Source organism: Lissotriton vulgaris, chromosome 6, assembly GCF_964263255.1.
Source record: "Lissotriton vulgaris chromosome 6, aLisVul1.2, whole genome shotgun sequence".
Lineage (NCBI taxonomy): Eukaryota > Metazoa > Chordata > Amphibia > Caudata > Salamandridae > Lissotriton > Lissotriton vulgaris.
The window spans coordinates 1,054,888,755-1,054,915,249 of NC_141694.1; the positions used below are offsets into that span (position 1 = coordinate 1,054,888,755).

The 26,495-nt window shown below is 41.2% G+C and overlaps 1 protein-coding gene across 1 annotated transcript in view; it reads left to right on the forward strand.

Annotated features, from left to right (window-relative positions):
• LOC147708404 (E3 ubiquitin-protein ligase PHF7-like) overlaps window positions 1-26,495 on the forward strand; it is a 2,104,679-nt gene that overhangs the window by 174,453 nt on the left and 1,903,731 nt on the right. The window contains exon 2 of the mRNA XM_086925340.1: window positions 16,735-16,877. Coding sequence (XP_086781466.1) covers window positions 16,756-16,877 — 122 coding nt within the window. The 5' untranslated portion in view covers window positions 16,735-16,755. The remainder of the gene's footprint in view (window positions 1-16,734; window positions 16,878-26,495) is intronic.

The following is a 26,495-nucleotide window of genomic DNA, read 5'->3' on the forward strand; positions in this document are numbered from 1 at the left end:
CCCCCTCCCTTCTCCCCCTCCCTCCTCGTCAGTTTCATTTGTGTCTTCTATCACTGTGAATGCTCCTGCTTCCACCAGGCACACACACCATCAGTTGTCAGTGCACGCTTTCACCAGGCACTCACACCACCAGCCGTCAGTGCACGCTTCCACCAGGCACACACCACCAGCCGTCAGTGCACACTTCCACTGGGCACACACACCATCAGCCGTCAGTGCACGCTTCCACCGGGCACACACACCACCAGCCGGCAGTGCACGCTTTCACCAGGCACACACACCACCAGCCGTCAGTGCACGCTTTCACCGGGCACACACACCACCAGCCGTCAGTGCACACTTTCACCAGGCACACACACCACCAGCCGTTAGTGCAGCAGGCAGGCTCTGAGTTTCTTGGTAAATATGTGTTTAGGCTTTCCTGTTTTCAGTTTCTATTTTTGGTAAATTCTGGTGGGGTTTTTTCAGTGTTTTCAATATCTTAAAAAACAGTTATCAGTGGTTACACATTTTCGCGCCACTAAAAACAACAGAAAAAGTGTTTTTCCGGTGTTTATGGAATGTTTCGCTTTTATTATTGCTTGCTTTCTGCAGTGAAAGAACATGGTATATAGACAGTGTACTTATAGTGTATATGACGTCCAAATAGATTTTTGCAAATTATTCTTATTGTAGTACACCATACAATACTTCTTCAGTGAGTCTTTGGGTCATGTGCGCTTGCTCTTTTCTTCCCATGTAATCTTCTATGAAAAGGCCCTCTCAGCATTCATAGCCTCATGGGCTGAGAACCATCAGCTAAGGGAAACAGTTGGGATGACTCTTTCTTTGATGCCACATAAACCACAAAATGATACATATTTGCGTTTTAGTTCCTGTGCATAAGAAAACAGTGCTATTTCTCATTATTCTATCTGATGTCCAGACCATATCGGTGCGTGAGCAGAGCTTGTGAGAGGCAGAGTAGTATGTACACCCAGGTGTAGTAGGAAAGGCAGCTCGCCAGACATCTTTAATGTTATGAATGCGCCCTATTTCAAGGATAGCAGCTCGTGTTTTCCGCATTCTATAATTTACATTGCCCCTTGTAGTATCAATCTTGTAGTCCATTATGCAGTTAAAATCACCCATGATGATTAATTCGCCTGCCCACTGCAATAATTCCATATTCAACTGATCAAAAATGTAAGCATCATCAAAATTTGACCCATAAACTATACAAAAAACATATTTAATTTTTTCCACCATTAATTGAACGATAGCCCACCTCCCTTTTTTATCACAAACACTCTTCCCAACTTCTAGCTTAACCCGTTTATCTTTCAAAATAGCAACCCCCCTTATAGATGCATTGAATTTCGAACAAATTATCACCTCAAGCCCCAAATATCCCAAGATTTTTCTATCAGCATAGGCAACATGTGTCTCTTATAGGAAAACCAAATTGGGCATATACAGAGCTATTTCTTCCCGGACTAAACGTCTTTTCCTTTTACTATTCAGGCCAGCAACGTTCCAACCCAAACATTTTATTCGAAGCATTTTAGAATAGAAAAAATTATAACATGTATTTTAAAAAAGACATACCCTATGCACACACTCGGTAAGTATACGAAGGTCAGAATGTGACCATAAGCAATTTTACAATAAAGTGCAGAGAAACAACCATAAAATACAAGGTAATAAACAGTTGGTACAAATAAATGGACGTATATTGACAAAACAGTCTTGGTCTCCTTGTTTAATATATTACAGCTTGTGAACAACCAGCCGACACGTGTTTCATCGCATCTCGCGAATCTTCAGGGCTCTGAATGGTTGTGCTTGGACCAAGAGGTCGCTCTTCCGGTGATAATTCCGACCCGGAGGGGCCCAAGACCAGCATTAGATACAATAAACAAGTGGAATAAATTAGCTTTACTAGCGTAATGTGCTTTTTTAGGTCACCCGGGAGATAGTGTCAATGCACTCAGTGTCTAAGTATTTCTGAAACGAGGATTGATAGAGGTTGCTCTATGGCCTCGTAAAGGTTGCTGTCTGACGACGTCCTGTTCTCTCCGTCTTTTTTCGTAGCTTTGGATTAGTACAGCTTGCTGACTTCTCCTTTGAGTGGTATATGGTTGTCCACTCACCCAGTTGCACCACCCTCTACCATATCCTACAGTGCTTCCATACTGGCAGTGCGCCCATTTTCTGACTTCTAAAAACCATTTTCCTTATAACATGTATTTTGCCAGTCCTAACATTCCATGACATTACCATGATACATAACTCCTTAAGTGCTCTAGAATTTCAGTTTCATTTTCTTGTGTTGCTTTTTCCCCCCTATAACCTCACCACCCCTCCATCCAGACAAACCCCCCCCCCCGAACATTCCTGACCCCCCACCCCTCCTACCCCTTCCCTCCTCCTGAGAAGGGGTACCCCTCCCAAATATACTAACCCAACTGTACTGGCAGCAAAAGAGACGGAGCTGCGGCCCGAGGGTCCAGCTGTATAATGTTACCAACTCCAGACCATGTATGTTATCTAACTGTATCTTTTATCACGATATAGTAATATATTCAGATTCAGCATTTGATTCTCTTAATTAATGTCCACAATCCGATCAAACTAACCAATGTGTGCCTTAGTTCAGTCTAATTTTGATTGCTGATCAGAAATTATTTCATTTTTTATTTTCCGATTTCCATTGATCCACTATTTGCTCTACCTCCCTTTCTTCCATACAGAAAAATGAACGCCCATTCTTTAGAACTTTTAGCCTAGCTGGTTCTTGCAAGTAAGCCTGACCTCCCAACTCCAACTCAATGTATTGTCGAAGTTTCCATCGACGATCCATCGTGAGTTTACTCAGATCCGATCGAACGAAGAACGTGACTGAGTCACTAGTAACCGGGGTGTTTGGTCTTGCTTTTGATGAGACTGCTTGACAAAGAAGAAAATTACCCAGAAAAATCAAGATAGGGCGCGTGTACTGACTGTTTTTATTTCTTTGGGTCAGAGGGAGTCGGTGGGCACGTTGTATCTGTGAGTCCCAGTCCCAATCTGATAGCTCTGGGAAAGCTCTATGAAACAAGTGAACGATGTATGCTCTTGGATCAGCTCCCTCGGCCCCTTCCGCAATGCCAAATACGCGTAGATTTTGTCTACGTTGCCGATTTTCTCAAGTTTGACTTGCATTTGGCAGATCCGAGCCTCGTGTTTGTTCACTGTTGTTTCAGAGCGGGTTGTTTTTTCTTCTGTTAAGACGACCCTTTGTTGTAACTCTTCCATCTCTTGAGATATAGCCCCTAATTCCTGAGACATTTCATGTAGCGTTGATTGAGTCTTATTACTGTCATCCCGCATCTGCTGGTAGTGGAATTGCGCTTCATGTTTCTGCTCGTTGAGCAGTTGCAGGATCATTTGAAAAGACGAGGAAACCTCCCCATGAAGATTACAATCAGTGGATGCTTCATTTCGAGATATATTTAGGGGGGGTATGTCATTAGTACAGTCTACCCCAGTGATGCCATGACTAGCGGTTGTAGCTAAAGCTGGCACAGGTATTCCGGATATTCCAGATACAAAGCTGGGGGTGGAGATCACCCCTGGTATTAACATTTTGGAGGTAGGAGGAGGAGAAGACAGAGCACCCATTGTTTCCGCCGTAGCAATCACACTATCAGTTCCTTTTACCAATGCCACCACAGAAGTAATCTCATCCGCGGGGCAGTTTGTCTCCCCTGGAATAGCAGCTGCACCGGAGAGACTGTCCTCAGAAGGCTTTAATGCCAAAGATTTAGCCTGTGCCCATTTCCTTATAGGGCTACTCTCTGCTATTGCTTTTATTGTAGTAGTTTTAGTTTTGCATGTAATCTTCTTCGTCTTATTCTTATTTTTACCTCTTCCTTTCCTCATGCCGCTCAGAAATTCCTTAGCTGAGCACGGGGGGGTGCTATTACCAAGTTCAGGGTAATCAATATAATCCTCATCCGTCTCAGTATCTTCCAAGTGTCCCGTCAGATGCTCAAACAGAAGCTCAGCCGGTGTAAGTTGTTCAGTCTCAGCTACTCTCTTCACATCTTGTATTATTATTTCCTCTCCTACAGCTGACAACTGCCCTACCGGCCTTATCATCTCTTCTCCATCAGCTGTTTCTTTACCGCCAGAGTCTTCCGATATCACTACCGCTGATATAGGAGCCGACATAGATGGAAAAGATTCGGCGTTGGCTTTGGCAATAGCGTTAGCGTTAATGTTAATGTCCACAAGGGCCTCTAGTTGGACCGCTGACTGAGCCTGTACAGAACCTTTTAGTGATGCTGTATTTGCACTGTTCAAAGTGTTGAGTGCACTCTCTAAGACAGTATCTGAGTCAATAATTACAGCATTATTCTCCCCCTTTGTTTGATTCACTAGGGTTTTGCCCTGTGTCCCAAGAGAGATGTTCGGTGTCGTTATAGAATCATTAGAAAGTGCCTTTGATGCATTCTTATCAAGTACTGCAATAAGTTTAACAGGAATTGGCAAAGTTTGTAAAGCTGGTAAACAGTTAGGTGGCTTACCGGCGTTTGGCGCAGGTTTCTCCAGTTTACCTGGTTTCTTTCCGCCATCGGGGATTTTTGCCTCGAACGTCTCCATGACAGTTCCTGCTATTGCAGGTACAGGTACAGGATTGCTCTCCAATCCTGTAGTCACCCCCGTCTGTTTTGTGGTACGTGTAATCCTGGTAGTCGCCGGGGGCTTTGGTGCCATAGCGAGTCTCTCTGAGGTAGTTACAGATCCGAAGCCTGAGCCCAGGCTTAGCCCCCAGTGAGTCTGTCGATTAAATAGACCAAACGCCGTCCAGCCCTTTGAAGTTATAGGGGAGATATGTCGTAGTCGGGTGGTTCTAAGTATTGCCTTTACTCGGCTTTCAATCAGCCGCAGACGCCACATCCAGCCCTCACTGTTTAAAAATCCGTTTTGGGTGTCCCCAGATCAGTGCCTTGGCCCCTCTCGCAGTTCTCACTGTCTCCCTAGAGGACAGTTTTTTACCAATTCTCCTGAGAAATAGCACCATCGAACTTTGCCCCAGAATTAATTCAGATCATAACCCTATTTTATTTACTTTTGATACTGAAAAGAGCTATATAACACCCCGAACATTTTCATTTCCCAAGCACTTATTCACCAATATCTTATTTATTTCACAACTCAAGCTACAATATTGCAGACTTTATCAAGATTAATCTTAACTCCACGACATGTTTAATGGTATGGGACTCTTGTAAGGCGAGTATCCGGGGCTTTACCCAGCAATTTTTATTTCATCAAAATTCTGAGCGGTTTAAAAAGGACAGAGCGTTGGTTAACGATATACTTTCTACTGAACTGTTACCAGCGGAGGCTCTTCGTCGACAAGCCACGAATATAACAGAATTGGAACTACAATTAGGACGACTGAAATCTGCCCTAAAAAACATCTTAACTTCAAAAAAGAAGCGGTGATTAAGCAGACGCCACGCCGAGCAGTTCCGGGAATACCCGCCGTGTGCAAACAATAGCCACGTGTGTCGAAATACCCGGCTGCAATATAGAACCCCCGTTACGGAAACCGGATCCGTCTTTTAAGTAATACAGACCTAAAACAGAAGGGATGCGCCATATCCGGTACACCCGTCTGCACAAATAACAAGGATTGTGCAAGACCCGCATTGGATTAATCTTTAAACAGACCCATTGTGAAATAAAAGCGCTTGATCATACAACAAGAAAGGAGGAAAACAAGCTTGATGACTACACAGGCATAAAACGGTGGATCACTACACATCGTGTAGATCTCCACGAGCAACAGAACCTTCTTGGTCTGACACCTTCATGTGTGGAGAATAAAAATAGCAATTGTCCTGAGGAAGGAAGCCTTTATCAGTTGTTGCTTCCGAAACGCGTCGACGCAAACTTATAAGTCATATTCGGCGTTGCCAACAATGAATCCGGTTTAAAGGAATAATATTCCTCTTTTTGTTGACAAACTGTATTCCGAAATGAAATAAGAAAGACAGATAATAGTGTCTCTCTAGGTTAATTTTCTCCACGTCCACATTAGGTGGTTTTAATTTGTGTTTCAATCTGTGTCCTTATTTGTGTATTCTTGCGTTATACATGTTTTTAACTAATTATCATAGTGATTCTTTGTAACCAATGCTTTTAATAAATTGTATACTTTTTAAAAAAAAAATTCTTCGGTATGTTCCTTCCTGGTAAGTGTTCTCCAGTTCCACATAATGAATGGTGCGATTGATGTTTGACAAGTGTGAGTCCTGATTTAGGAGCAGGAAAAAATACACCCCATCGGGAAAACTCTTTTGTTTTACTGTCCCCAGATCAGTGCCTTGGCCCCTCTCGCAGTTCTCACTGTCTCCCTAGAGGACAGTTTTTTACCAATTCTCCTGAGAAATAGCACCATCGAACTTTGCCCCAGAATTAATTCAGATCATAACCCTATTTTATTTACTTTTGATACTGAAAAGAGCTATATAACACCCCGAACATTTTCATTTCCCAGGCACTTATTCACCAATATCTTATTTATTTCACAACTCAAGCTACAATATTGCAGACTTTATCAAGATTAATCTTAACTCCACGACATGTTTAATGGTATGGGACTCTTGTAAGGCGAGTATCCGGGGCTTTACCCAGCAATTTTTATTTCATCAAAATTCTGAGCGGTTTAAAAAGGACAGAGCGTTGGTTAACGATATACTTTCTACTGAACTGTTACCAGTGGAGGCTCTTCGTCGACAAGCCACGAATATAACAGAATTGGAACTACAATTAGGACGACTGAAATCTGCCCTAAAAAACATCTTCTGGGATGCAAGTAGCATTAAACTACACAAATTTCAAGTGACACAGTATGAGAGCGGCGATAAAGTCGGAAAGTTATTAGCCTATAAAATAGCTGATGAACGAGGTAATACTCTGATCAAGAATTTAAAGGGCCCTAATAATAATATAATTGATCAACCCAATCAAATTTTAGAACATTTCGCTGCATTCTATAAAAAACTATACACTCCAGAAAATCAACCGACAGAGGTGGATATTCAGAAATATCTGGATGATTTTCAGGAGAAACCTGACTCCCTTGAGTTGGAACAACTATCTAATCCCATTAGTCCATGTGAAATAAGAAAGGCCATCTCTTCCTTACCAGCTGGAAAGGCATCCGGAGAAGATAAGATCCCACTAGAAATTTATAAGGGGTGTGCCGAAGAACTTATACCTCTCCTTTCCCAAGTTATTAATTATATTGGGGAAAACAAGGTAGCCCCGAAATCCTGGAATAAGGTAAAACTAGTCTTTTTTTAAAAAAAAAAGGGAAAATCACCTGATCAGTGCGGTTCGTACCGCCCCATCTCGCTAATTAACGCGGATGCTAAAATATTTGCTAAAGTGTTAGCCACTCGATTAGCCCCGATAATACCGAAAATAGTAAGCCCAAATCAACATGGGTTTGTAATTGGTAGGGATACCACCGCACATATCAATCTGGCTGTCACAGCCTTTGATATTCCTGAAAAGGAATCCACCCCACTCGGTATGATTATGCTCGACGCAGAAAAGGCTTTTGACCGAGTGGGGTGGGATTACCTGTGGCTAGTTATGACTGGTCTTGGTTTTGGGGGCACATTTCTGAACTGGATACAGTCACTGTATGATAATCCCATGGCTAGGATCAGCTATGCTGGTCTATTATCAGCTTCGTTTACTATTGCTCGGGGAACCCGCCAGGAGTGTCCCCTATCACCTCTCTTATTTGCCTTATCAATAGAACCATTTCTTTAAGCTTTACGAATACAACCACTCATTATCCCTTTTAAGTTCGGTCCTCACTTATTGAATCTTACAGCTTATGCTGACGACGTCGCCATATATTCAACCGATATCGGTGAGGCGATGCAGGGCATCATACTAGAAGCCAATAGATTTGGGGACGTCTCTGGCTATAAATTAAATCTAAACAAAACTCAAATAATTGCTAATTACAAACCAGAAGGACTAACTATTGGACTGTGTTCGGCAGCTACTTACTTAGGGGTTAAACTATCTGCAAATATTAAGGATTTAATTAAACTAAATTACGATGACCTAGTTACAAATACTATAATTTTGCTAAAAAAATGGCATAAACTTTTTTTAAATATCATTGGCAGAATCAACTTGATTCGTATGATAATTTTACCTAAATTTCTGTACCTTTTTCGTTCTATTCCCTTGGCATTATGCAATTCCTTTTTTAAAAAATTAGACGGGGTATTCAGTAGTTTCATTTGGGGATATCGCAAAGCCCGCAGATCGATGACACTATTAAAAGGCGCTATCGATATGGGAGGGTTGAACTTCCCGGACTTTAAGTTGTACTTCTGGGCAGCATTCGTTGGACGCTTACGATACTTAATTAACTCTGAAGGTACAGAAAAGCAACCTTATTTCCTTACATTTATGTTTGATCTAGATGCAAAAATGTTCTTATGGAGAATTAATGACCCCCAACTATTACAAAAGAGTTCGTTTTAAGATAGCGAGGGATCTAGTTAAAATTTGGCGTAATATCCAGGCCTTCTGTAACGTGAATTTTTTCCATCCTAATTTGATTTTGTGGGGAAACCCCGGCTTACCGTGAATATTCAACAATGGATTAACTAACATATGGGGAACACATGGAATAAAAAAGTTAGGGGATCTGTACGGAGCACAAGGGCTCCTAAGTTTTGAAACACTTAAAATACTATATAATATCCCTGACTCTACGAAGTTCAAGTACCTGCAGCTATTCAACTTTTTTTCTCGAAAAATGAAACTAAAGAATATTTATGATTCAAGCATATGGGATAATTTCTATTCACAGGAAACTAAATCATTAATTAGTGGTTGTTATAAATCTCTCAACACTTATAGAAACATAGACTGCAATATAATATCAGAGAAGTGGAGCAGGATGTTAGGGACCATTATTACTCCGGCTGTAATAAGTTCATCTCTACGTAATATTAATAATTTGGTCTCATCGTCAAGTTTAAGATTGCTGCTATTTAAAATAACCTGTATGCTTTACCATACCCCAGAAAGAATAACCAAATGGGCCTCGAATAGCATATATAGTGAACGAACTAAGTGCCCCAAATGTGCGTTGGTTGCAGCAGATTTGGTGCACATATTTTACACCTGCCCTAAACTTTCAGAATTTTGGACATCTTTTCAGACAATAATAACACTGAAATTAGGGAATATACCCCCCTTAGAATCTGCGTTAGTTATGTTAGACACTAATGGTAGGAATATCCAACACAAATCCTTATTTACTATTATGGTAACTTGTGCTAAACTTATAATTGCTCGCGCTTGGATCTCCCCTAAACCCCCACATATAATGGAATGGTGGTCTCTCCTTAATGAAATTCATAGCATGGAATTAGCGCTGGCTAGGCTTAGGGATACTAAATCTCTAGCTAAATTCAATAAGATCTGGAAGTCTCTCATATTTTAGTTTAAAAAATCATGTTTAATCTAGATCATTACTGTCTTCTGTTTTATATGTGTCAAGATACATGTATATATTTTGTTTGGATCTAAGAAGAAATTTGTCAAATGATCTAATGCCAACCTAACGTTAACCTTGTAGACGTCTAGATTATTTCTTTTAATTTGACTCATTTTTGTATACTGTTGGTTCTTGTGTTGCTAATAAAAATAAAAAAAAGAAAACAGTGCACCAGAATGGACTAAAAAGTCAATAGCATTCCTCATTAACTCTGAAGATGGTAAAGATGCGTTCAGCATACCATCTAACAAGTGGCAAGGATCTCCTACAGGGAATCACTTCAGCTCTGGTATCAATTTTGACAAGTCATCACACAACTAACTTTTTTACATACATAGCTGAATCACTGCAAATACAAACAATATCACTTCAATCTTTGTTGAACTTGGAAAGAACCTTTTTTGATGAGCATTACAAGTGACACTGAGTTCAATACTTTCCAAAAGTCTGGTGTCATGTTTTCACCACTATCCCAGATGCTTGGTGATATATATATATATATATATATATATATATATATACTTTTCACTATACCTTGCCTGAGGTGTTGGCAATTCACCTACTATCAATACTGACCCACTAGAAACTATGGTCTGATGTATTAAGGGTGTTTACCCATTCTCTGTGGGTAAATGTGATAACACATATTAGGAAACATTTTTATGAAACAAGCCATTTTACCTATCAGTGAAAGAATCAAATGCAGCCAAAATATCAAATATGAGTTTGATATTTTCCGATTCTCTACAGTTTATAAAATAATTAAACTAGACCTAAAACATGAAACTAAACCCTGCATCTTTAGAACAAAGGGCACAAAACTGAAAAAAATAAAAGGAAGAAGAAACAACATTTTAGTGGCATCCCTAAAGAACAAAACTCAAGCAGAATAATGTTAGCCAGTCTTCTTTACTGCTAGCTTGTATAACAAAGTTACATTGTATTGACACCTTCAGGAAGAAAATAATGACTCTTTCACCCTCTTTTACCTTTCTTTGAATGGCATTTAGTTTGTGGTTGTGCAGGTGTTTTTTCAGTGTTTATATGTTTTCACCGGTGAGGGCTATTTATCTTTCAGTGGGGTTTTATCAGTTATTATAGGTTTAAACCTAAAACCCCACAGCCTATATGTGTTTGATGCCTGGGAGGGAGTGGGGCGAGTTTCCTTAAACCATGCTGAATATGCAGGTGCAGAGCATGAACTCCTGTGTGAGTGAGTCATGCTGCCTGGAGCTCACTCACTCCACACTTGTACATTGCGCCTGCACCAGGCTTTTTCTCATTTGCAAAGTTCGGCGCATGCGCACAGCTAGGCAGCCCCCACACCCCCGGGAATAACTGCTTCCTAACCCAGAATGGAAACAACATTCAGAGCAATGAAAACAAGTTCATTTGATGCAAAGAACTGTTAACAAAAACCATGTCCAGCTATTGTAGATCTGGCAACTTAAACAAAACAATAACAAAAAACAAACATGCATTAGCATAGCCAATAAGTCTCTCATTTTTGACCCTATAAGTATTTAGTTATGCAACAGAATATTCTTGGTGCAAAAACACCAACTGTTGCATGGCTAAACACTTATAAGGGCCCAAATGCGAGACCTATTGGCTATGCCAATGCTTGTTATTTTAAGCCTTTAGAGAGCGCTGTTGAGAATGATATGGCAGAGTTTTCAACATGCATAATGTTGGTAACATTGGCCTCAGTGTCAAAGCTTGAAAGCCATGGTGAGAGTTTTAAATAAAAAACATTTAGTAACTGGGAGCCATGCAGAGTCCTCAGCAAAAGGGTGTCTAGGTAAAATATTGTGGTTGCTTATAGCATACAGTCAGCCATATTCTGAATAATCTGCAATCTGTCTATCATGAATTTGGCAACTAAAGAGCCTTGCAGAAGCCCACCCAGTTTGACAGAAACCACAGCTGGTAGAACAGTTATCTGACTCTCTGGGTTCGTATTCGGTTTTGTATTGTGAAGGATTTCTAGATGATGGAAAGACAAAGAACGTACTACTTTTTCCTGAGCAATTATACATAGCTTTTGGTTAATCCAAATTACAAGTTTTTCACAATACATGCAGTTTCAGGGTAGCTTCTCATGTCAAGAGACAAGAAAGTGAGGGCCTTAAAGCTATACTGGGGAATTCACTCCCATGCATAATAGCAGGTTTTTGTAGTTCAACTTTAGCCATTTGAGGCTTATCCCATGTAGTGTCTTTCAGAAGTCCCTGTAAATTTAGGAGGATCTGTGTCTAAAGTGCCTCACAAGCCCAGTGCTGAAATACTGTTGTTGTAACTGCCACTGGCCGACATCCTAAGCTTGGGAGAACTGAATAAAGTAATGACTCAGGTAGGTCACAATTCCACCTGGAAATCATCAGGATGGCCTGATGATCCCAGGAGATTTTGCAGTTGTGCAGCAGCCATAATGGAGAAGTGTGGCTCACTGGTTAGAGCAGGCAGACCCTGAAGCAGAGGTCAGACCCGGGACCAGGGTTCAATTCCCGACGCGGCAGGGTGTTGAGCTCAAATGTCCACGGACTCGATAATTCTCGCTTCGGTGCCTGACCTAATCATGGGTTCACACTCTGCAACTCTGGGCATTAAGCTTGCTTAATCTCCACAACGGCCCCCCCGCGGCGGGATGCCTGGCTTTCACCTTGGGGATGCCCTGTAGGGGCTATCTCACGGGGAAAAACCAGGACGGGTTCCCAAGGCAAGCGCGGAGATACCCCTTCGGGGGTCGATTCTGGCGCTATATAAGAATATAATAATAATAATAATAATACTTTCTTAAGACAATGTGGGAAGGAGAGAAATGAGATGAAAGCTAGCAATTTATTTACATTCAGTGGTATCAAAATGGTAATTACTGCCTTTTTCCTAATCGGCTGAACAATGCCATAGACTAACAAAAGGTTGAAATGATAGCAAAGAAAAGGTCTCACTGGATGAGGCAGATGTCTAAAGGAGAACAAAATTAAGGCTGCTCTTAATCCAACAAGTATTTAACAATAAGCAGAATATCTAACTGGAAAATCCTATTTAGTCATTATTAACAGGCACAGGTCACCGGAGGCCATAGTCTTTCTGGCGGAGGACCACAGACTATTTAGTGATCCACGTTGAATCGCTAAGTCTTCAGAGGAGCCACTGATGCGGAGGTTGAACCGAAGACTTTGCTGAACTGGGATCATGTTTTTGTGCCCGTTCTGTAACTTTTGTTTGTTTTTCAAGAGTAACCTTCTGCTGCAGGAGTTAGTTTTTCAAACCAAAATATCAATGTCCACGATTCACATAAAGTTTTTCTCCCTCTGCAAGTGGCCATTGATAGCTTTCCGTGCCTGGACCTGACAAGGAGATCTAATGATGGTAGCCCCACTTTAAATAGGGTGAGCGACAGCCATGTTGCAGACATGCCATCAGGTCAAACTATTTGATAGCGAAGTGAGCCGAGGCTCTTTCATTGGAAACCCTAGAATTCTCCCACCTCTAAATCTTACAGGGAACTTATAGTTAGGTGTGGAGGAAGCTCTGCCAATTTACGACGGTCCTCCCGCCCCACCAAGCTCTGAAAGTATGGCCTAGCAAGAATTATATCTCTTTTCAAAGACATCTACATTCTTCACAAACAAAGAACATATTCAATAATTAGATAAACGTGGTCTTTTGTAACATTCATAATGATGATATCATTCTTTTTTTACATGGGGTGTAATCGCTGAATGAATTCCATGCGAGGCTAATTTTAACTTAATAATGCCCTGCCTTTGATGAAGATCCGAAATAAAAACACTGTCCACTCCAGGTCTCGCCTAGCGATGCAGCGCCATGCGCTGCCCGCGTAAGCGAGACGTATTGTTGCCAGGTAGCTTAGCGAAGTGGGACAGGAGAGGTGAACGGGCTTCTAAACGCATTGGAGACAATGGCTGTGACCGTGCACTTTTGGAGACATGCGTTGTGAATGCGCGCGTCTCTTCTTGCGCTCCTCCACACTTTCACTTTCGCGAATGAGGGCGCGGCGCCACCACTGGGTGCGAGCGCAGACCACGCCTGTTTTGCAGAGTTTGGCTCACTGTTTGCTACTTAAGCTGTTTTTCTCTGCACGTTTCCACTGTGCCTTCATGACTACACAGCCAGCACACGGCGCTAACCTAACATTCGTTTTACAGTCTTGCGCCGCCTCGCGCCTTGCTCCTCGCGCGTCAATGTTTATTTTGCAGCAGAAAAAAGACAGAAGCAGCAGAGTTTACGGACCTCTGACGGGCTTGTTATATACAGGTTAGTACAGACTGATCACTTCAGGCGGATAACATGCAGTAAAATGTGCACTTCAAGACTGCAACCCAGGTCCTTTCAAACCGCATTCAGCAGTTCCAAATCTGAGGTCCGCTTCTTACTCACTGAATGAAGGCACGAGTTAGAGTGGACTAACGGGTCACACATTATGATCAGTCCAACGCCGTTTTCAGGTGATATTTCAGGTGTATAGTTCACTTGTATTTGACTAGCGCTACAACCGTTGAGTTCCAGGTTTATATCAGATAAATAAATTGTGAATATATAATAGTTGCAGCATTATTTTATAACCACAAAAAAGAACTATGAAGGTAGAATTCGGATGAAAGTGTCAAATAGAACAGTCCCACAAAACTGGGAGCTCTATTTCTAGTCCTGCTCAGGTTGTAGGTATGGGTGGCATTTTGACCAGTCCATGTGTCTGTGTGGTGTTTCAGCAAACCGTTGTCTGTCTGTTGTCCTCCCACCCCAGTGCAATGTGAGAATGTTGATTTGGAGTTCGGTGCAGTGTGGTGTAAAGGCACAGAGTGACCCTATGAAACACGGAGAGAGCTTAAGGTTCATGCAAGGCACCCATACAACCACAGGTGTTAGGGACCTGTCCTTCTTTCATTTGTAAGGTATAGTGCCTGCACTTCTAGCACTGCTCCAATGAACTTCATTGGAGAGTAATAGCACTTCTCAGCAATTTACAGGCAATCAGGGGCAAGGATAACCTGCATTTCCATTGCAAGCACTTCAGCAGCTGGCGTAAGAAGCACTTCACTTTTGAGCTCTCGAGTGCCTTGCTAGAGTTATCTGGAATGTTCTGGACAATGCTGGAGCGCGAGGCGTTGTAAGGGCTCTGCAGGCTGCATGGAGTGGAGGTCAGGGGCGCATTGAGTATCCAAGGGGTGTGCGCCTTGCAAGGCAGAGCTGCTCTTCAGAATATATTATTTATTAATATATATTAATAAATAAAACGAATTTCGTAGCGCGCCCTGCATTGCAAAATGTGAGGCAGTGCACGCTACGAAATTCGTTTTATTAATTCAATTGTTTACTTACCTCCAATCATCCATATTCCGGATTTTAGCACCCCCCACCCTGCCCCTCCCCCGCCCCACCTTCCTGCCCCACCGTAACTCCCTCCACGGGCCGTGGCTGACTACAAGTACAAAGTGCTTGTTTACGCACAGCTTGCAGGTTTTCAAAAGCATATATAAAAGGCATTGTCATTTACAATGCCAATAGCTCAAACTTTCGCAAATGCAAGACCTATTGCATTGCAAATGCTTGTTATATCTAGCAGAGGACATCCAAACATACAACCTCTTAGTGAAACATTTCTGATTCCCTATGTGTAGGACAGGAAGCGGATCTGTGCTTAGCCACGATATGGTTAGTGATGCTCACTTGTCACTTTGCAGAGGGCGAAGGGCAGAGAGTGAATGAATAAGGATTGTAGGGCCTGAATCACTACGGTTCCATTCGCGAAAAGTGGTTGCAAATTGTGCACTAAATTGTTGTGAATAGAATCAATCTAATTTCGCCCATAACATTGGTTCGGAAAGTCACCATTTGTAGGAGGCACAGAACGATCTCCTTAATTATTATTCAGTAAGCAGGTTGCAATTTGAGACCCTCTGTGATTGGTTGCAAACACAGACATGGTGGCCTGTAAGTTACAGTAGACCATCATCTCTGAGTTTGCATTCCGAAATGGGAAACTTTAAAAGAGCACAAAGTTGATCCCTTGACCACTGCTTACTAACCATTAGACTCCATCCTGATTCCCAAAGAGTAATTTGTCCCAAGGGGCCCTCTTTGCCTTTGTGAATCAATTACTACCTCCTTGAAAGCTGACTTTTCCCACAATTGTTTCCAGATAGATATGGGATGCCCTTCACTGTTAGTAATATTTGAAGATGCCGAGGCCTGCGGAGGACAATGGCAGTTATTACAAACTGTTCATGGATTAGTCTTGAACATTTCCAGAGTGGTCGAGAATGTTCCCTGCCCTTTAATAGACTCATTCAAGTAGTTTCGAAGTCTATGCTCACTCAGGTTAGAATCTTTGAAGGCAGTTTTTATTGGTTGAAGAAAAATGGATGACGTCGATATCCATCACTCTTCCGTAAAGTTTTTGCCTGCATAAGATTATCTGTCATACTTTATAGACTTAAACAACCACTTAAGGAGAGGGTGATCAGTTCACAGTTGCACCCCTATAGACATCTCTCCTAAAACATTTAGGGCTAGATGTAGGTAATTTAAATTTACAGATTCGAAAATACCAAATTTTACCGATTCGGTATTTTCGAATCGGTAAATGCTATGTGGGTAATTAATCGGTAAAAAATACTGAATCGTTAAGATTCGGTATTTACCGAATCGGTAATTACCGATTCGGTATTTGCCATTCATTCCTTTGGGCCTGCAGGCCCATAGGAATGAATGTCAAGTAAATGATGATTCGGTAAATACCGAATCGGTAAATGCCGATTCATTATTTACCGAATCGGTAAATATGCCCCCTACATAGAAAAAGTCTATTACCGGTCTGTAACGGTCGATTTTGGCCATTACCGACCGGTAATAGGCCACCTACATCTGGCCCTAAGTATTTTCACAAAGTATCCCTTAGATGTTGACTTTCGGCTATATTTGATGTTACAATTACCCTAAACTTGACCTTGACTCCTGGGTTTACCATGAACCTAACATGTGAGTATTTCACTTCCAGTACCCCATGACCATTACAAAAACATCATATTTGACGCCTGAAGCAGAACGTAGGGGCAGGGCTTGTGTAATATAGGCATGCCTTTCTACTACTAGCCTCCGTTGAATGCAACTTTCTTTCTGTTTCTACCCAGTTTGTGGCTGCCCTGCTGAATATGGTCGTGTGCAAAGCTCTCTTTCTCATCACCTTGTTTGGTAGTGCTGCAGCGGCAGTATTTAAAGCTTCGCAAACTGGACGAAGAAAACAAATAACAATGGCGCCAGTCATAAGCGGCAGGTAAGCTACATTTACACCTGAGTATATGAATGAGAACTCTGGGCAAGACTTCTAATTGAAGTTAAACTTAATTAAATACACGTTCTGCTCCATTGTTACATTTCTGTAGAAAATTTATATTTTGGTTTGTGTTTCTCTTGAGAATAAAGGTAACACACTACAACTGCAACAGAATAACACTCTCCTGTTTTAAAACATTAAAAACATGTATTCGTCTTAAAGCCTATATTGCTTGGATTTTATAGAACAAATGTTATAATTTGAGTTAGGATTAGCTAGCTTGTCTATAACACCCCAGGTAATTGCTCATTACATTATTTTTTACAGAGAATGTTTCCTTTGGACATAGATAGTATGAGTAAATAACTGCTTGGGGTAATACAGTGCCCGAGGAGTGATACTCATTATAATTTAGTGTTGTGAGATAAGAGAATGGAATCATGCACCCAGAACATTATAATGTCCATAGTTCTTTATCTTTGTAAAAACCTTCTTTAATTCCATGTTTCATAAAATCATCCAAGAAAACATCCATCATGTTTCATTCAAATCGAGGGCTTTTGATTTGTAAGTGTACTTGTTCCTCCATGATGTAAGTTTACAGAGCGGTCTCACAGTTTAATTGCCAAATCATGAAAAAGCAGATTCTATATAAGAGTAATCTACTTCTGGATTGGGTAATAGTAATTACCCCAAGATAATACTTTGTTAAAGGTCTCACCCTGCTATTCAACCTACATTGACGTCTGACTCCTCTTGACGAATTAGTGCTCTGATTGGGAGATGGCATCATGATCTGCACCTGATGCCTATTGTCAGCCAGAAGGTCTGCACACACCTAGTGCCACTTTACAAATAGCACATAGTGCAATTGAGAGCAATTAGTTTGGCAAAGGTGATATATAGGTGTATTCATACAAAGGGGAGGGGAACAGTTATGCGAGCAAGGCCCTCAGGTTCCCTTACTTGATATAAACCAAAAGAGGAGAGCATCTCCCAAAACCAGCAGCCTATATGCTAAGCTCCTTAGTGCTCACCCAGCGCACAACATGTGTTCCTATTGAAACCTCACACGCATGCTAATCATGTGGCATGCTTCATCGTTGGTTCTCACCTGGTAAAGGTACTCACCACCAGGTGGATTAACCTCGCAGTCGGAGGGAACACTTTGATATTCTCTACGTTGTTAATGGGATCTTTGGGCAGAAAAGGTTCAAAATATCTCCATGGAACCCTAACTCAGTTCTTTAATTAGAGGGGCCCTCTGATATGGTTAAAAATGTAACATGACACAAAGAGACATTTAATGAGCCAGTGTGTCTACTATAGGTCGACATGTTTTATAAGTTGACATGTTTTATCTGCTTCAGAAGATGCGCAGATTTCATCAGGACCTCTAAGACCCTTATGCTCCTAACCTAAACTGTTAGATGCATATAAGGTGCACCGTGCTTAAGAGGGTTGACATGTCAACAGTTCATATATTGTCTGTACCAAAACTCCACCTCCTAGGCAATTTGAGGGCAGATGAAAAAATCGGCCCATCTAGGAGAAACAGGAACATTGACTATAGTGGGCAGGCCCCTCTACGCATCTGCATGTTTTATGTTCTTGTACATTTACAGTCACTTGTGTTTTTCTGATGCACTGCATGAGCACCTTCTTACTTAACATGTATGGAGCACCTTGTTGTTTGATCATATGATGCATTGCTACTCAATGACTATGAAATACATGTCATTGATCCAATAATTGTGTTAGTCAGGCCTACAGGTTTGACAATTTATTTTTGTAATAATTGACTTCTAAAGACCTGGGGCCCGATGTAGGACACCAAATACCGGTCGGTTTTTGATATGTAGGGGCCTTAAATTTTGCAGAATCGGTAAATTTACCAATTCGGTAAATGTACCGAATCGGTAAAATACCGAATCGGTAAATTTACCGAATCGGTAAATCTAGATGTAGGTGGCACTGAAAACAGTGCCACAGGCCCTTAAGAATTCGTTATTTACCACAAAATAATATTTTGTGGTAAATAACGAATTCCAGTGTACATGCACATCTGTGCATGTACACCTGTTCCATGTGGCACACATACATGCCCTAAGGGCATGTATGTGTGTAACATGGCACACAAGCCAGAATCAGGGGTGCAACAGGGTGTCAAAGTGACACCCTGTCCCCCAAGACAATTCGGTAATTTTACTGATTCGGTAATTGACATTGATTCCTATGGGCCTCAAGGCCCATAGGAATCAATGGTAATGACCAAATCATACCGATTCGGTAAAAATTACCGAATTATTTCCTACATCTCATTTACCGAATCTAGAATACCGAATCGGTAAAATTTGGTATTCTAGAGTCAGTAAATGAGATTTACCTACATCGGGCCCTTAGTGCTTATATAGCTTTTAGTAATTAAGGACAAATCTTGTTTGACAGAACCATTGTTGTTCGCTCAATGTAGCCCTTAAATAGTGTAATATGTGCTCTGAGGATCAGTTACACCTGGGTTGTTTTTGAGAGAAATGGCTCCCAGCCGTTGAAGACATCGGCGGTCATTTTACAATAGGTTAAACTGCTAAATGTCCTCACAGGGCTGGCTTAAACACTGTTGGCGCCCTGTGCGACAATGTTTGTTGACCCCCAATTGACTACCTCTGCCACGGATTCCCTCACCACCGCCCTTTAACAGTGCCCCTCAAGTCTCTAGAACCACTGTCTCTCAGATTTATTTCGTTTTATAGCAACACTCATACCAGTGTAAGGAGCCCTATGTGTGTAAATCAGTGTATAGGAAATGTTACATCAGATAGGACTACGAGGTGTAGTGTAGGAGTAACATGTCATAGATACTCGTAGGCAATATAATTTAAGGGTCCTTATTCTGAAAAAGCACAAATTCAGAATTTAAAATGTAACACCATTGTTATTGGTTCTCTTTAATAACAAGAATTGTTTTATACCCAAATTAACATTTTTGGTAAGATTAGGATAAAGAAAGACTGGGCAAAAAAACATATAGCTCTAACATAATACTTGCAGTTTACACACAGCTGTTTGATGACAGTTAATAGCTCAATGCTCTATATTAGGATTTTGACTTACAAATTACAAATGACAAGTAACAAAAGGAGCTCTCTTACAGAAGCAGTAACCCACTTATCTATTTACATTACATGCACTTTGTTATCTGCATGGTTCACGTTCCAAGCAGCAGGCATTTTAACCCACTGCTCTACTTCCACTAGACAAACCTCTATCTCTTTCCAGGAAGACGATTAATCACCAGAGTTATCTTAACATTTTAATTGAGCCCTGAAAATTGCTGGAGGCTAGGAACGCGCAGCAGGTGCTTTTAAAATTCTAATATACTTGCAAAATTGACGCCCCCACCCCAAGTCAGTGCCCAGTGTGGTGGCACCGATCGCACCCTCCTAGAGCCAGCCCTGTGTCCTTATGTTTCTATGTTTCTATCCCAATTCCTGTGTTCAGGCACAGCATTAATTGCTACTGATAGCTCAAATTCATTACCCGATTCTTTCGATCTTGACCAAAAGATGAAATCCATGATAGGAATACCCACAATGTGGAGGAGAAACCCATAAGTATATATGCAAACAGGAAGGCACGTGTCAAGGCTAGACAGCTGTATTGAGCGGGAATGCAACTGCCATCTTAAAATTCTCGCTGGACCAGTATAGGAGTGTGCCGAGCTGGACCACTGACTAACTAATCTGCCTTGAATCACGGGAACATGGTGGCCATCTTGAAACTCTCTTCTGAGCATACAAAATTAGTTGGTACAATATCTTTCATTACATTTTTGGAAGCAGCATAGTAGATTAACAATATATTCTAAAATAGATGGAAAAAGGCTGATAAGAGGGATGCTAACTCAATGCGTCCCTAAACAAAGCTAAAAAATACAATTGAGAATTTGAGCCCATGTGCCGATGGAATGTCCGTGTTTCTCTGATATGTCCCCCTAATACTCTGTGTGTGTGCACTTGAATCATTACCATTCACTATTTCATAATGTGATTGTGAGGAGGATCATCTAGTGACTCCTTACATAGAACCCCAAATGTGTTAGTTAAACTGGGTTCCAGGAAAGTTGTTGTTTAGACCCTAAATATGTGTGCCTAATATTTTTATCCACTGTTCTGTGTTTGTTCAAGACAGAATTGGTTTGGTGATGAGGCTCTATCTGTTCTATAATAGTCCAATGAAAATCATTGGCAGAGTGGTTTTTAATGATTTAATGTGTGGCCATCAGCCACTCAGCAATACTTAACTAACTAGACACTACCTTGAATAGGGTCACACTGAGGATAACCTCTTGGATGATCATGGATAAACTGTATGTACAAAATCAACTAGAATATTTTAAACAATTCCTATTTTAGAAGGAACAGAGGTGGGTCTACACGCTGCGTAGCCGCATAGCTGGTCTTGATGATATTCCATGGAGGAGTTTGTCTTGACTGCATTTTTGGATGCTCTCACTAACTTTTGGCTGTGTTCACTTACTGTTTTCAGTTCAAATCAAATTGGTCTCTTGATACATTATTTAGCCCACTGAAAAGGAATCAAATCTTGGGCTGTATTAATTACTTTACCGAGATACATCTTTCTTCATCCTTAGATAACTATGAATATGGATTTAAGAAGTGCTTTATGTTTTTGACAATAGTCTGTCATTTTAGACTTGGCTTCTTGTATTTTGTGTTCTTGTGAAGAAGGGATACTATTTGGATTTGATTATATTTCCCTTGATCTCCACGTGTTATGCTGATGCATGCTCCAGTCACAATATTTACCTCTCCACCCGTCCGTTTCTTCTGAAGATGCGAGACCAGTTGGATCTAACTACATTTCCCATGACCCCTGCATCTTACGTCACTTTAACATGAGGATACCATTCATGGAGATGTTTCCTTTAAAAGTGGTGAGAGCCACTGTTTGTGCTGCTTCCTCTCCTGGATGAATTGAGAGGACAGTGGACCATGCAGAGGCGAGCAAGAACCCAGTTGGGGAGTTCTTACTGAGCTCTAGCCCATTTGAGGGCGTTCAACTCCTATAAATTGCTTGGCCTGTCCCCTCTTTTGTCTGACTTACAAATGATAAGTCTGAGATGGACTGAACTCTAATAGCTAGCCCTGGCTTCCTTTATGGGCAGTTTTCCACCTAAGAATTTTTGCAATATAAGGCTTATTTAATAAAAAATGTTTAGTTGAGATTGGACCATTACTTCTATTTAGCTTATATGGGGTGATTCAGAATGTACATCTATTACATACATACAATATGAGTATTATCTTTAGGTTGTGAGTTGGTGGCCATTGTTTATGAAATAATAGTTTCCCATATTCTATAACTCTCTATATATGTGCTGGTAACAGTGGACCTATGTGTTTTAATTGTGGACCATGTTGATAGATTTTATAAGTAATACAGATCAAAAAAATCAAGGGAGTAAGAAGTAAAGGTTCATTTAGCTATCAAGGAGTACTGGTTATCTATCTGAAAGGGGTGGAATGAACCAATTAAGTTTTAATACCAGAGTCTCAGAATGTTTTGTCTCGGAGATCCTCAACCACATGTTCACAGACTGCGGTGTATGTAATCTTTGCTTAGTGTGGTTCCGGTGCTAGCATCATCATCGGTCCTTGTCACTTGACTGTCCCTTTCTACAAGTGACATCAAAACCTCAACCAGGAGGGAGACTGTCTGGATGTTGACAGTGGTGAGTAGATTAAAAATATCTCCTATCCTTTAGGTGAATCTTTATAAGGGGGAAAAGAGTAGGATAGGGATAAGTCTAAAAAACAAAATGGTGTTTAGTGGATGAGTCACTGGTCCATGACACCTAGTGGTCGGGTCGATATGTTTAGGCCTGGAGCAGCCCCTACGGGTCTATGACTTTCTTCAGGACGGACCAAAGAAATATATATGTAGGCCTTATACTTCAGGGCTTCCAGTAAAGTGTGTTATTAGTGAGTGGAAGCACTCACCCCTTTTTATTAGTGAGCACACGCTGCTCCAGACAGAACGTGGTTATAGGTACAGTCTTTAGGCCTAGAACTTTCAGGGAAACAAAGGAAAATTAAATGCATGATAAAACTACCACTTCCCAATACACCCATTGTGACTTGCTGCAAAGTTAAGAAAGCCACCACAAGCTTGAATAGGTGATTTTGGAAACATTGGATTTGACAGATGGAGATGCCAAAAGCATTCTCTTTCAAAAAGAATAATGATGGGTGTGCCGTCTTAGAACCTTTGATATAGGACTAAATGACAATGTCCCCTGGTTAGCGTTCAGTCAGTAATAATAATATGTATGAGCTATCAAGACTAGTAACACTACCTGTGAGTTTGGAGAAATCATCCCTACAGCTTCTACTACCAGTAAAGGATGGCCATATGCTGACAACAGCTACTTTCGCTCTTGGGTCCACCAGCAAATACTCACACACATAACATTGTAACATAAACCCGAGAGAGAAAAGTTAACCCTATTGCATTCCTCAGAGCATGTTCACGAATCTCTGCTGTTGAAGGTAAGCTTTAAATTTCATATGTGATTTCCATAACACACTGATCTACATCTTGATTACCAGTTTGTACACTGCCATGGCAGAGCACCAACCCATGCCCTCCACGTCATGGGTAACAGCCGATGGCTAATCAGCGGATTTGCTAAGGCTATCGGAGAAAAAGGAGCTTGAACGGGCCTTTTTCAACCAAGAGTGGGACAGAGTGCTGGCTTACCCAGCCATAATCTCTCGGAATGCAGTGTTTGCATGCATCCATTTTTTTGCTACACAGGGCATAATTATCTCCTGCCAAAATTAACAAATTCTTTACTGGGGTGAATGCTTTCTGCCACCATTGCTGACTCCCTGATGCAGATCTGCATCACATGTTGTAGTCCTACCCCTTCTAGTCTTACTACTGATTTACACAGCTTGTGTAAGCAGTAGAGATGACAGTCCTAACTAACTGGGAGGTATGTGCCTGAGGACTGTACTCGGATATGAAAACAAAAAACAATAGCTCAATTTGTCGACCTAGCACTTCTCTAGGCTAAGTGCGTGGTGACAGGCCATTGGAAAGCTCCGCTCCCTCCTATGGTTGTGGCATGGCAACAATTGTTGGCTCACTGGGCCACAGCGGCGGGTACTATCCTGAGAACTGAGGAGGTCAGAGGCCTCTGGAGGCACCCTATTGCTAGGCACTGGGACAATCTAGAAATCCACTGTTAAATTCTAGGCCCATTTTCACAGTTCTCTCCAGAGGGGATAGGTCTTTTTAGTAGAGTGAGTGGTGGAAGGAAACAAATCACTGGTTATCAATTTCAATACAGTGCAACCAATGTGGCTGTACATTAATCCACTTGACTCTTAATCTGAGTTTAGTAGTTTTAATCATAAGTTCAGAAATAAATCAATGCAAATCAGTCTCAGTAAGATCGCATAAAGTACAAAAAGATCAGAGTAAGTACAAATCTCCCTGAGAGATGTACCCTGTATAGTACAAAGCAAATGACTAACTCTAAGAAAACGATGTAGGTAATCAGCAACAGGAAATTAAGGTTAAATTCCATCAGATGATTTTCTTTAACGAGCATGAGTAATCTAACTTTCCCTAAACTAACTTGTTAAGGACAACCCTAAACTAGAGCATTTGATTAAGGACGTGATCAAATAAAGAAAGAAGAAATGTGTCAGCCATCAGTCTTCAGTAGAAATCACTCGGTCGATGGGTCAAGTCACTTACAGCCATGCAAGCAGTCGCATAGGTCTGCTCCCTATGGAAACCCAAGATGGACTCTCTCCTTAACTGAACACTGCACATAATATTATCTGCTGTCAACGTGACATTCTCACGTAATTCCTCCTTGGGAAAATTCCATAGCTCAGGCACAACTGTAAACTTTCAGCACCTTTTTCAGACAGTACATGATGTCTTCTCGTTCTTGGCCGTTCCTCTCCCATGAGAACTCCTCTCTTCTCGCTCGTTAACGCATTTCTCTCGGCCGACTCCTCCTTCTCATACTTTACTATCTAATAATGCAAAACTCCTTTATTCTAAATATTTAGGCTTAGCCACACCTTCAATCGAAACAACTCAGGAGCATACACTCCATGCCTGAAGGCCTAACGTGAATTATGGATATAAACGTTAAGCATCCTAATTAAGTATCTCACAACAAGGCATTTTAAGCTATTCTCTCCTGTCACGTTAGTACATAAATTGTTATGTAACTTGATTAATCACATTCTAAATACATATATTTCAAACAAAATACCCTTTAGTATAAAATAGTCCACCCCTTTTAGTACAATGGTTACGTCAGAGTATATTTCAGTACTGACTATGCGTGAGTATGATGCACCCCTACATTATCTCCAGATGGGATCAAGATTATACTTCTTCACCTCTTACAGGCAGCAATCAATGCTGACTCCCTGCCTACCTAGCCGGGATATCACTTGCCATGCATTTGAACCTACCCACTGCTGGCACGATGTCAGACTGGTGCCACCAAACCTCCTACACAGTACCAATTAGCAATCTCCCCCACTTTGGCAGGGTATTGTAGTCCCCCCCTTTGATGAGCACCCACCATGTGCCTTGCTTACCCTCACTTATAACTACACAAGTGTTAGTGCTAGCACATCTTACTATACAGCACTCGCCTCCCTATTGTGACCAATGTTTCAGCACTGTTAGGTCCCTTTGCAAAACTGGATATCATCACCTGTATACCTTGCTGTTCATGCTTCATTAGTTGTATCTCTGTTACTCATTCCTCTAATAGCTGGGTTTGAAGGAGGCACTGACAATACTAAAAGGATGTAATTGTTGCATGATGTCTTGTTATAAGTCACCTTTGTTTCCTCCATAACTGCTGATACCCATGTTTGCTATGGCTATATTGTCAAAAGCAGAATGTTGTAAAGCTGGTGCCTGTATTTCAAAAATTAAATGAAGAAATTATAAACAAAAGAGAAAGTGTGAGGAAGAAAGGCGAGGTGAAATAAGACTAGGCAGTCTTGCTATTGAGCAACACTGGCATTCTTAAGCTCCACACTAGCATTCTCAAACACCAATAGTGGGTTTCTAAGAAATACTTTAGGTCCTTTTACAAATTATGCTCTGCTTGTAACTATATACCCTTATGAATAGAAGAAGGCTGTAATGCTGTTAACAGTTACTTTGGGTCTCATTTATAATGGGAGTTCTGCTATAAAATGGTGAGGTCCTCCCCTGCTAAACTCAAGGTCCTCCAGCCTACTTTAGCTGTGATGGGCTTCAGCTGGCATTGCTTTCAGAAACCCTTGACCTTGCAGCTTGTCTCTAACAGAACCAGCATGTCACAGTGGTGGTAGCCACACCAAATCACTTCTGAGTTGTTCTCCCTGAAGCCTCCACGTGCAGTATTGACAACTGAGACAGGAAAGCACTGTTCCCCATGTTTAAGAAGAAAACACTTGATCCATCAGGGACATTGTTTGAGGAAAACAAACCATAATGTCAACATGCTTGAACATGGCAACGGGCTCTGCATTCAGATGTGCTTACAGTGCACCAACCTCAACA